We start from the raw sequence: 12,640 nt of genomic DNA on the forward strand, positions 1-12,640 counted from the left end.
ACTCCCTCCTTTTCTTCCATTTTTTCCTTCCTTTTTTTGTAATTCCCCTAATTAACCTCTCAATTAATTGTTCATGTACTACAATTTGAGGAGGATGTGGAGCTCAGTCTCTGGGCATATACTTTGTTTCCAGTTTTTTACTTTTACAAAAAAAAGTGAAGAATCTGGTGTGTGTGTGTGGCATTTTTTCCTATCAATACTCTAATGTTAGAGGGTAGGGACATTTTATTCCCCCCCCCCCCAAAAAAAAGTGGGAATGGTTTTTCATGTTTATTTTCCAAGACACACCTGTTCTTTATAATTTCACCACATTGATTTTTTTTTGGTGGCTGTGCTTTCCATTTACTTTGTTATAGACTTCTGTTTCTTTGACTGCTTAACTTCATCTGCATTAGTTCATGTAGACTATTACATGCTTCTCCAAAGTCATCAAATTAATTCTATTTCTTACAACACAGTTCCATTCCATTACTTTCTTGCCACAATGTTGTTTAGTTATTCTTGTATCAATGGACATCCACTTTGTTTCCAACTCTCAGCTGTCACAAAAAGTGTTGTTTAAAACATTTTGATATATATATGGCTTTTCTTATTACTAATGGTCTCCTTGGATTTTAGGCCCAAAGTCAAAGGGTGTGGACATTTTATTCACTTTATTTGTAAAACTCCAAATTGCTTTTCAGAATGGTTGTACTGATTCCCAGCTCCACCAACCAGGCAATGAATGATGTGACATGGTCAAATCTTTCCTCTGACAGATTACATCAAATCCACAAGTCAACAAGAATTGTAAGTGCCTAACACTCCATCATATAATCTAAGTGCAAAGAATACAAATATAAAAGGAATGAGTACTACCCTCCAGGAGCTTACATTCAATGGGGAAAGAAAATACATAAAAGGGAGCTTAAAAGCAGAAGGGGTTGGGGTGACTGTATTGGGGGGGGGGGGAAGCATGGCAGAGAACCTGGTGAGTTAGCCTGGGGAGGAAAAGAACCAAGATGCAAAGAATGTGCTGAGCTGCATAGGTAGAGTTAGTTGACCTGATCAGTGAAACCACAGTTCTGATCCCTAGCCCTCATTTCTCAGATGAAGAAACAATGAGAGTTGCTTAATAGTCACATAATTTGTAGATAACCTTTTTCTAGAAAAATGAGTCCCAATAGGGACTGAAAGGAGAAAAACTCTAATAGAAGCAACAAGGATTTTAATAGAGATGGTTTGATTCCTAAAAAACATTGCCATAAGCAGCCTTGGGGTTCTACCTGAGATTATCAGCATGAATTTATGATAAAATTCTATTCCATAGGTCAAAACTTCTGTTCAAGTTCCCTTAGATCCTTCCATTTGAGTGAATAGAATAAATGAAAAAACATTTTCTGTTTTTGGTACTCTGCTGGATATTGGAACTATAAATTAAAAAATAACAGTCTCCTTGTCCTCACCTTCTAATGGATGAAAGTGATTCATACAGAAGCTTGGAGTCCAAGGAAGGGAGTTTTAGTCTGTGGTGTCATACTGAGAATGAGCTGATCCCTAGGACACTCAACTGACAAATTTTCCAGATTTGAAGGTATGACTGATTTGATTTCCCAAGTAAAAGGTAGAATGGAAGATGTCATATTTCAGGGCAGGTGTGTGGCAAAATGGCATATGATGTGGACATCTGGATGGAATGTGTGAAATGAAAGTGAAGTCCTTTTTGCCATTTTGGTTTATCTGAGTTGTATTTTATTGTGGTTGCTATTGTGTAAGACATGAAAGCTTTAAGGCAACTTCATCCCCATGCCCACTACCCCTGTCAAGATTTTGGGTCTCTCCCCTATTAGGGTTCTGGAAATTCTCCAATGTCAAGATTTGGAGCCCCACACCTTGTGCTTATTTCTAAGATTATCACATGAGAAAATAAGCCTTACTGTGCTATATACATGTTCCTCAGTGGGGGAAAAAAAAATTCCTTACTCTTAAAGTATAAGGTCTATCTACATAAATGATAAACAAGAAATGTCAACATTGAACCGGAATTTTTGTTATTCATGAATCTATTTTAGAATACTTTTAGAGTGAAATGAGACAAATTTCAATTTGTTGACTTAACACTGTCTTTCAGTCTCAAAGAAGACAACGAAACCAGGGAGATGATGCTCTGACAAGTGTGAACTGGCTTAGAGCGAGTGGGGCTCTGTTAAGTCACTTTCTCTTCCAGAGACATCTGTATCCCGAGGCTAGATACAAATCAGGATGACTTGCTAAATTACTTCTTAAACCAATAGCTACTTTTTTCAGGGAAAATTACCTATCTTTTGTCACCTTTTCCAATTTTCTAGATATTTAATAAAACTCCAGCATATTTTTTACTTCTCGGAATGGGGAACAATTTTCCTAGCCATCTTAGTAGCCCGCAATCCTTTTGATAACTTTGTGTTCTCTTTGTAGGAGTCTTCATTTTTTTCTTGAACGAGCAGCTTTGTTATTCTAGTGGCATTGTGTCCAAAAGGTTTAACATGGGGTCCAATTCGATGTTATGTTTGATCGTTCTAGGTCTGCTTCAGAACTCCTCTCCAAGGCTCTTTCCTTCCATGGGGTCGCTGTGGTGTTCACTAGCCTTCACGTCAGGCCGGCCCTGCCGGGTGGCGCAGTGGGGGCCGGGCTCGGTCTCCCCAGGTTCTCCGGGCCCCGGGCTCGGTCTCCCCAGATTCTCCGGGCCCCGAGGCGCTACCGGGTGGCGCAGTGGGGGCCGGGCTCGGTCTCCCCGGGCCCCGAGGCGCCGGCCACACAGAGGTTCCGCACAAGCTGGACTGGCCGCTCGGCTGGCCGCCCGCTCTCCTGGCCGCCCTCTTCGCCTTGGCTTCCTGCCGGCCAGCGGCCAGCGGGCCTGGGCTGCTCCCGCGGCGGCGCCCCTCCTCAGCCCTCCCTTCTCCTGCCCGGCCACGCCGGCCTTCCGGCGCTCCGGCCCGTCCGTGCCGCCGGCCTCGAGTGGGCTCGCCTCCGCCCCGCGAACCCCGCAGGCCCCGCCGGGCCTTGGCCCTTCTTCATCGCGCTCAAGATGGCGGACCGTCCACGTTCCGAGGCCAGCGGGCTCGTCCGCGCCTGCGCGCCCGGGCCCCGCCCGGTCGGGCCCCGCCCTCGGGGGCCCCGCCCTCGGGAGCCGGTGCGCCTGCGCCGGCCCGCCCTCGCGGCCGACTCACTCCGCCTCCCCTCTGAGTACGCCTGGACCCGCACGTAGAAGTCCACGCCGCGCTTCCCTCCCCCAGATCCTTCCGCCGCGGTGAGCCGCGTCCTTGACGCCAACGAGCGGAAGGGACTAGCTTTTCCAACTTTGCGAGGCTGCTCGCCCGAGGTGCCGGGACTTGTTTGCGCTTCCCACAAAGTTGAGCGCCTTTGTGGGAGGGACTCCTTTACGTAGTCCGCGGGCCCCCGTGGAGAGAATAGGCGGCGGCGGAGGGATCCGGCAGGCCCGCCGGCGAGGGAGGGGGCGGGAGAGGAGCCGGGAGGAGGGGGCGGGAGGGACGCGCAGGGGGGGGAGCCAGGAATTGTTTTCCCCTTGGCCACGCCCCCGGCCTGGCGGCCAGTGGCGGGAGCCGAAGGTCCCCGAGGTCCCGCCCACCCCCCGGCGCCGGCCAATCGGCGGCCGCAGCGGCTGGCGGGGGCGGGCACGGGCTCTGTGCGTGTCTCGCTAGAGCGTTGGGACCGAGCCGGAGGGAGCTCGCGGTCGGAGGCGCCGCCGTCCGAGGAGCCGGAGCGCGGCCGAGCGGCCCAGCTAGGGGCGCCGGCGGGTCGGCGGCCGGGGGCGCGGCCCGGGGAGGCCCCCGAGGCGAGCCGGGGCGCGGCGGCGGCGGCCGGGCGGGGCCCGGGAGGGGCTGCCCGGAAAGGGCGGGGTGCGAGGGCGGGGCCGCCGCCGGGCCGGGCCGGGCCCGGATTAAAGGGCCGGAGCGCGGGGGCCGCCCGGGCGGGGCGGCGCCTCCCCTCCCCCCTCCCCGCGGGCCCCGAGGGAGGCGGCGCGGCCCGGCCCGGCCCCGCGGCCATGGTGCTCACGCTCGGGGAAAGTTGGCCGGTCCTGGTCGGGAAGCGCTTCCTGAGCGTGTCGGCCCCCAAGGAGTGCGGCGGCGGCGGCCCCAGCTTGGAGCTGGCGCGCGTGGACGAGTGGCCGTGGGTGTCGGGCACCATCCGCGCCGTGTCCCACATCGACGTGACCAAGAAGGACCTGAAGGTGAGCGGCGTGGGGGCGGGGCGGGGGCGGGGCGGGGGAGGCGGCCGGGCGGGACTCGAACCCGCGCCCGAGCCCGCGCGGGCCATTGTCCCGAGAGAGGCCTTTGTGCGGGGGCCCGCGGGGAGGGCGGCCTGGGCGGGGGCCGGAGGAGGAGGAGGAGGAGGAGGAGGAGGAGGAGGAGGAGGAGGAGGAGGAGGAGGAGGAGGAGGAGGAGGAGGAGGAGGAGGAGGAGGAGGCGCGGCCGCCGCCGGGGCCCCGGGCCGAACAGGTGGCGGCGGGCCGGGAGGACAATGGGGCCCGGGCCCGGGCGGGGGGCGGCGGGAGCGGAGGCCGGGGCGCGGGCCGGGGCCGGGCCGACCGTTGGGGCAGCGCCCGGAGCCCCGCAGCGGGAGGAGGGTCGCGTCCGGCGCGGGGGGCCTGGGGCAGCGGCTTGGGGGGTTCGGGGGACGAGGAGCGGCGCGTGGCTGGGGAGCGAGGTCGGGGGCCCTGACAGCCCGGGGGGCCCGAGGGGGCGGGAAGCGGCAGGTGAGCTGAGGCTGGGTGGCGGGGGGGGGGGGGCAGACTCTCTATTGTGGTGTGGGAGCCCTGGGGACCCCGGAGAAGCCAACGGCCCGGCCCCGGCCCTGCCCCCTGCGGCCCCCCGCCCCCTGCCCCCCGCGGCTTCGTTTACAAGTCGAGGCTCCACGTGGCCTCCCACTCGAGCTGTGGACAGACGGGTGAGTGGACGGAACCCCGGGCAACTGCTACAAGTGGGGCTACAGGTGCCGCCCGAGCCGGGGAGGCCGGTGCTGGGCCGGGGCTGGGCTGGGCCGGGGCCGGGGTCGGTGCTGGGCCGGGGTCGGTGCTGGGCCGGGGCCGATGCTGGGCTGGGCCGGGGCCGGGGCCGGGGCCGGGGCCGGGGCCGGGGCCGGGGCCGGGGCCGGGGCCGGGCTGGTGCTGTCTCACCAAGTAACAAGCCGCAGCTCCCCCGGGGGCTCGATGTAGCTGAAGCTGGACTAGCATCACATTCGCTAGCATGGACTTGGTGCCTTCCAGGTGCGCCAAAGTGCTTCACAGACTTACAACGTCAGAACCGCCCTGACAGATAGGTGACGGTTTTACACATGTGGAACCTGCAGAGGTTAAAAGAGTTGCCCACCATCCATAAGCTGGTGACTCCAAAGCCAGGTTTTATCCATTGCACCACCTCCCTACCTTAAAATTTCAAATCACACCTCTTCAACCTCATTTTCTATCCTAATTAGAGAGAAAAGGTTTTGGAGATGAAGACCTTGATTCAAGTACTGTCTTTGGTGCTTGATAACATTGTGTGACTGAATGATTTATTTCTTTAAGCCCCTGTTGACTCATTTGAAGATAGAGATAATTACATTTACAGGATTACAACTATTCAGTGGGTGAAAAGAATAAGCTGTTTGTTAGCAATATAGTGTATAAAAGTTAGCTGTCAGGAAGATTACCTGAAGTGCAAGTGCCACTGGAGAACATGGCTTTTATTACATAGAAGGCAACAGAGAGGCACATGGTAAGTGAACCCAGTAATCAGAAAATTGTATTTTAGCACAGTTAGAAGAGTGGGAGGTGCAATTGGAGATAGCCAAAGGCTCCACAAGGAAGCATGATCTCCCAGAACCAAGACTCTACATTATGTGAGGGAATCTCTGAATTGATGAGATCCTCCTAGACTTAGAGAGTATGGGGCTCTTGGTGTCATATGGCTAGTCAGAGATAATACTGCTCCAAGTTTAAAACCTGCCTCTCCCAGGCCACCACCACTGCCTTGGAGACAAATCACAGACCCACTTGTTTCCAAAGCCATTTTTTTTTTTGTTTTATTCATTTGGTGTTTCTGAGAACTTGGGGTTTGGTTCCCCCCACCAAATCTTTACAATTCTTTCTTAATACTTTGTCTTATTAATTCATGAGGCATTTATTTTATGACTTAGGCAGTAACTTTTGGTGGGGGGGGTTACAAGGCAATGAAGTTAAATGACTTGCCCAGGATCACACAGCTAGGTAATATTCAGATTTGAACTTGGGTCCTCCTGATCCAGGACCTGTGCTCTATCCACTGAGCCACCTAGCCACCCCTTAGGCAGTAACTTTGAGATTGTTTTGTGTGTTAATTCCATATTTTGACATGCAAATTTAAGAGTGAATTTGTTGCCAGAAAAATGGCTGGCTGGAGGTTTCAAAGGTTTGAGCAAACTTAAATGAATTCACTTAAAAGAACAACTCTTGACAAAGAATAAGAATTTTGGGACAAAAAAAAAGCTTACTATAGTAGTACTTAAATAAACCTACAGGAGAAAGAATACAGGGAGTTGGAACAGTTGGAAATGACTGGGGATTAATTCCCCAAGGGGATTAGCAGGAACAGTAAAGAAGAAAAAGTAAATAGGAATGTTATGAATGGCATAGGGGCATGGGAGTTTACAGGGGGTCAGGGTCCCCAAGAGCAGATTGGCTTTCCAAAGGGAGATCCAAGCCTCAACTGAGAAGGTGAGCTTTTCTAGGGCCTGGAAGATGAAGTAATTAGGTATTAGATGATGGGGACTGTAACTCTTGTAATTAGGGATATGTAGATGAAGGGCAGTTTAAAGACTTAAACCTTTCTGGAACCAGGATCCCTTGTTTTATTGATAGGGATTTGTCTTATGCCTAGGAGGGGTAAGGTACTTTTTAAGTTACAGTATGGGTTGGGAGTGGGAATGTCTAGGTGAGTCAGTGGCCTTGTGTATGCTACGCAATGAAGATCTGTATTAAATGTAAGGCCAGCTCAGAATAGATTAATTATAGAGCACATTTCTTTGTCCAGTAGTTCCTCTACTACAAGGTGGCACCAGGAATTCATCTGTTGTCCCAAGGGACCTTAAACCCATTAGGAAGCCCCTAGAGGAGTGGTGGTCTGCCACTTAATCATCACTCTGGCAGTGGTCCATTTGGCCATTCCTTTTGCATCCTCTCTGGCCCTGGAGTTGTTTAGATGGTGCAACCTGCTCACAGGTATCATAGACCTACATTGCCCTCTGATAACCATTTAGCATATAATTTCTTTAAGGTACTTAACATTTTAAAACTTATATGTAATTTCAGTTAATGGCTATAATTCAAATTCTGGTTTATTATGTGACCAAGGAGAAGTCGCTTAACTTCATTTTATTTATCTGTAAAATGGATGTAATAACTGTAATACTTCATTTTTGTGAGAAAAATTAATCTTATGTCATATTAAGAGGACCTGTTTTTCTCATCAGTTTCTTATTAGTTTTAGTGCATCAGTGAATTATCCTTAACTAAATTTAATCATTAATAATTAAGATCCTGTTCTTCCACTATAACTTGGGAGTTGCTGTCATTTTCCTAATCAAAATATATTTTAAAGACACAGTAGCTGGGTGGATCTAGAATTTCCTCCATGTAGATACTCCCTCCATGAGTGCAGCTCATGACTTAGCCATGCCTTCATGTGTATACTGTGATTCTTGTCTGTGTTTTCCAGTAAAACTGCCTTAGCTGGACCAGCCAGTGGGGGAGTCCTTACTTGAGTTCTTCTGGCATTTTATGTTGTTCAGTCATGACCATAGAAGGTTCACCCCTTCTATCCTCCACTATCTCCCAAAATGTTTGTTACATCCATCTCATCTTCTGCTGTCCCCTTTTCCTTTGGTCTTCAATCTTTCCTAGTACCAGGGTCGTTTCAATGAATCCTGCCTTGGTAGGTGGCCAGTGTTTTAAATTTCAGCTTCAGTTTTTGATTTTCCAATGAATAGCCTAAATTAATTTTTTTTTAAATATTGACTCAATTGATTTTTCAATCCAAGAGATTCTCAAATGTCTTCTTTAGCTCCACAATACACAAAGTTTTTGAAGTACTCAACTTTTCCACATAGTTAGCTCTCATAACCATACATTGCTACTGGAGAAGCTATAGCATTGACTTGTGGAGCCTTTGTTGGGCATGGTGAATGTCTCTCTGTTTCTAGTCTGCTGTCCAGATTTGCCACAGCTTTCCTTCCAAGGAGCAAGCATCTTTTAATTTTATATAATATAAAATTGTCACCACCACATCTTTGAGCCCAAGAATATAAAATCTGACTCTGCTTCCATTTCTTCTCCTTCTTTGTCAGGAAGTGATGGGACTAATTGTCAAGAATCTTAGGGTTTTTTTTACATTAAACTTAAATTTCTACACTTATCCTTTTTGCTCATCAAAAGGCTTCTTTTCTTCATCACTTTCTGCCATAAGAGTGATATTGTCTGTATGTGAGATTGTTATTTCTGCCGGCTTCCTTCTGGTGCTGGGTTTGTCCAGCCTGGCCATTTGATTGATGAGACAATATACTCTGTGTGATTAATCAGTGAAGCAGAAAGCAATGTTTGCTTTCTCCAAAGCCCAGAAAATATTGGCAATTTGGTCTCTCGTTCCTCTGCCTCTTCACAAACTAGTCTGCTCTTCTGGTAATTTTTGGTTCACATATTACTGAAGTCTAGTTTACACAATCTTGGGTTTACGCCTTGTTCTTATGTGAAACCAGAGCAATGAGCAATCTCTGGCATGACCTTTCTTTAGAATGGTGTGATAAAAAAAAATCTGTGAGGCAACAGAGGAAGAGTGTGGTCAGGAAATGAGATCCAGAATCCCTGATGGCCAGGGATGCCTTCAAACAGAGCAGTCTTTTATGTAATTGGTAAATATGTAGAATGGATTTAGATTTAGCCTCACTTATGGGGGGACAATGGAAAAGACTCCCCAGAAGGTCTGATGTTAGCTCATGCCTTAGAGGTTGACTAGGCAAGACCAATCCCTCCCCTGTCCAAGCGAGAGATCAATCTATAACCCAAAGAAATGAAGGGATTTACTCTTAAGACATCAGATCTGCTAAGCTAAGTAGTCAAGCTATCCTTTAAAGCAAACTAATTCCTCGGTCTCAATACAAAATAAAGTTAAGATATCAGTTTTCGGTTTCACAAGCATTATGACAGAAACTGATCTCTTTCAGTCCAATGGCCACTGTAGAGTTCTCCAAGTTTGCTGGTGTACTGAGTGCAGTGCAGCACTTTTAACAGCCTCATCTTTTAGGATTTTTAATAGCTCAGCTGGAATTTCATCACCTCCATCAGCCTTATTGTTGGCAGTGCTTTCTAAGGCCCACTTAAATTGCATTTTCCAGAATGTCTGACTCTAGATCAGTATCTATATACCACCATAGCTTTTGTTTGTTAAGAATTCTGTACAGTCAGACTACTTCTTTGTAATCTCTTCATAAGCACTTCTATTTCTGAAAATTCCCTACTATTTTTATCCATTTTGTCCCCCGATATCTTAGTTTTTCTTGAAGTCTTGTCTTTGATGCTCTATTTTCTTATATTTCTTAAAGAAAACTTCACTTTACTATTCTCTGGAATTCTGCATTCCCTTGGGTATATTTTTCCCCTTCTCCTTTATATTTCACTTTTCTTCTTTCTTCAGCTATTTGTAAAACCTCATCAGGCAGCTAATTTACTTTCTTGATCTTTTTTGGGGGGATGTTTTCTGTTGCTGTTTCCTCCTAAGGTATTGCTAACTTTTGTCCATGGTTTTTCAAGCACACTATCTACTAGATCAAGCCCTTAAACCTATTCATCACTTAGTTCTTATTCATGAGATATTAATTAAGTCATATCCATAATTATCTGATGGTTTTCTCTACTTTCTTCATTTTAAGTCTGAGTTTTTTCCACCAAGAAGTTCATGATCTGAGCCACAATCAGCTCCAGGTCTGCAAAGTAAGTAATCATTGTGATCTCAGTATTGACCAATTGGTGTTGTCTAAATGTAGTCACCCTTTGGGTTGCTGGAAAGTGTTTGTTATGACCCTGACAAAATTTTCATTGGTCTTTGTCGTGCTTTATTTTTTACTCCAAGACCAAATCTGCCTATTTATTATTCCAATTATATTTTGATTTCTACTGTAGCATTCTTGTCCCCTGTAATGAATGACTTTTTTTAATGTTATAGAAGTTGTAGGTTTTTATAGAACTGATCCCATTTTGGCCTTTTCAGCGTCAGTGGTTCTAGCAAAAACTAGTATTACTGCTTGGTTGAACAGTTTGTTTGCCTTGGATTTGATTTAAACAGATAGTTTTGTCATTTTTGAAATTATACCCCAGCACTGCTTTTCACACCCTTTTATTGACTGAGGACTACTCCAATCTTCTAAGGGCTTTTTGCCCCCAGGTGTATCTGTAATGGTCTTTACTCAACCATTTCCCATCCATTTAAGTTCACTGTGAATATAATCTTGACATTTCCTGTCTGGCCACATCCAGTTTACCTTGCTTCACAGTTCTGATATCCAGATTCTAAGCTCATCTAACTAAAATTTATTTGCTCCTCTGAACTATAACAGTATTGATTTTGCAGCTGAGCTTCTTTTGGGCTTTAGCCGCCACATCTTTTATTCTGGATCCACATGTAGTTACCCTCTGCTCTTCCCCAGCAGCATATTGGACACTTTCTACCCAGAGACCCTCTCTTAGTGTCTTTTAATACAGTCCATGGGGTTTTCTTGGCAAAGATTGGAGTGTTTGCCGTTTCCTTCTCCAGTGGCTCACTTTGGGGTCAGAACTCTACTCTTCACATTGACCTGTCCCATCTTTTGAGTGAGCTACTCGAACCCCTCCATCTTGACAAGATGGTGATCCAGCTGGGGCCAGGTCCCATTAGATCTTGTGAAACTGCATATCACTGACACCATTCTTCTATGCTTTACACTACTTCTCTTGGACAGTTCTTTGGCAAGTTTCCCACATGCATCATGGGCTTAACCATTGCCCTTTGGGAGACCCTTTCCCACCAGCCCCTACTGCATTTGTTGAGGGAAGAAGCTTGGGGCCAGAGCAGCCTATAGGCTGCTGTATGTTTATCATAATTGATAGAATAAATTTTTTTAATTAAAGATTTTATTTGAATTTTACAATTTCCCCCCCCCCCATCTTACTTTCCTCCTCCCACCCCCCACGGAAAGCAATCTGTCAGTCTTTACTTTGTTTCCATGTTGTACATTGATCCAAATTGAGTGTGATGAGAGAGAAATATCCTTAAGGAAGAAACAAAAAGTCTTAGAGATAACAAGATCAGACAGTAAGACTTTTGGGTTTTTTTCTAAATTAAAGGGAATAGTCCTTGAACTTTGTTCAAACTCCACGGCTCTTTATCTGGATACAGATGGTATTCTCCCTTGCAGACAGCCCAAAATTGTCCCTGGTTGTTACACTGATGGATGAGCAAGTCCATCAAGGTTGATCATCGCCCCCATGCTGCTGTTAAGGGTGTACAGTGTTTTTCTGGTTCTGCTCATCTCACTCAGTATCAGTTCATGCAAATCCCTCCAGGCTTCCCTGAATTCCCGTCCCTCCTGGTTTCTAATAGAACAATAGTGTTCCATGACATACATATACCACGGTTTGCTAAGCCATTCCCCAATTGAAGGGCATTTACTGGATTTCCAATTCTTTGCCACCACAAACAGGGCTGCTGTGAATATTTTTGTACAAGTGATGTTTTTACCCTTTTTCCTCATTTCTTCAGTAGTGGTATTGCTGGATCAAAAGGTATGCTCATTTTTGTTGCCCTTTGGGCGTAGTTCCAAATTTCTCTCCAGAAAGGTTGGATGAGTTCATAGCTCCACCAATAGTGTAATAGTGTCCCAGATTTACCACAACCCTTCCAACAATGATCATTATCCTTTCTGGTCATATTGGCCAGTCTGAGAGGTGTGAGGTGGTACCTCAGAGAAGCTTTAATTTGCATTTCTCTAATAATTAATGATTTAGAGCAGTTTTCCATATGGCTATGGATTGCTTTAATCTCCTCATCTGTAAATTGCCTTTGCATATCCTTTGACCATTTGTCAATTGGGGAATGGCTTTTTGTTTTAAAAATATGACTCAGTTCTCTGTATATTTTAGAAATGAGTCCTTTGTCAGAATCATTAGTTGTAAAGATTGTTTCCCAGTTTGCTACATTTCTTTTAATCTTGGTTACAGTGGTTTTATCTGCGCAAAAGCTTTTTAATTTAATGTAATCGAAAACTAGTTTGTTTTTGGTGTTGTTCTCCATCTCTTCCTTAGTAGAATAAATATTTTTTATCCATTTCCCCCCCCTTTTTCTGGTCAATGAGCTCAAGCAAGAGTTGGGATTGTAGATCTTAGAAGTCTCAGGATGGGGGGAGTTGTAATAAATGTTTGACATGTGACCATTTTACCTTATGTCACCTGTAAGGAGTCCCCTGCAATTTCCTGACCATCCCCCTAACCCTTCCAGTCCTTTGTGGCGTAGTCCTCCATTTGCATGTAATCTCCTTGAGGGCAGACACTCTTGTTTCTAGTCTGTTTGGGTCCCTAGAGTTTACACAATAGCTGGCACGTGGGAAGAATTTCATCTTT

The 12,640-nt window shown here is 47.0% G+C and overlaps 1 protein-coding gene across 6 annotated transcripts in view; it reads left to right on the forward strand.

Annotated features, from left to right (window-relative positions):
* Positions 1–3,936: 3,936 nt before the first annotated feature.
* Positions 3,937–12,640, forward strand: part of KDM3A (lysine demethylase 3A) — a 58,984-nt gene continuing 50,280 nt past the window's right edge. For 4 of the 6 annotated variants that reach the window (XM_074196890.1, XM_074196899.1, XM_074196872.1 and 1 more), the window contains exon 1: positions 3,937–4,210. In XM_074196890.1, coding sequence (XP_074052991.1) covers positions 4,025–4,210 — 186 coding nt within the window. In that variant the 5' untranslated portion in view covers positions 3,937–4,024. Of the gene's footprint in view, positions 4,211–5,154; positions 9,980–12,640 lie in introns of those variants that run through there. The other 2 variants (XM_074196917.1, XM_074196909.1) reach the window with 2 other exon arrangements.

This window comes from Macrotis lagotis, chromosome 1, assembly GCF_037893015.1.
Source record: "Macrotis lagotis isolate mMagLag1 chromosome 1, bilby.v1.9.chrom.fasta, whole genome shotgun sequence".
In the NCBI taxonomy this organism is placed as follows: Eukaryota; Metazoa; Chordata; class Mammalia; order Peramelemorphia; family Peramelidae; genus Macrotis; species Macrotis lagotis.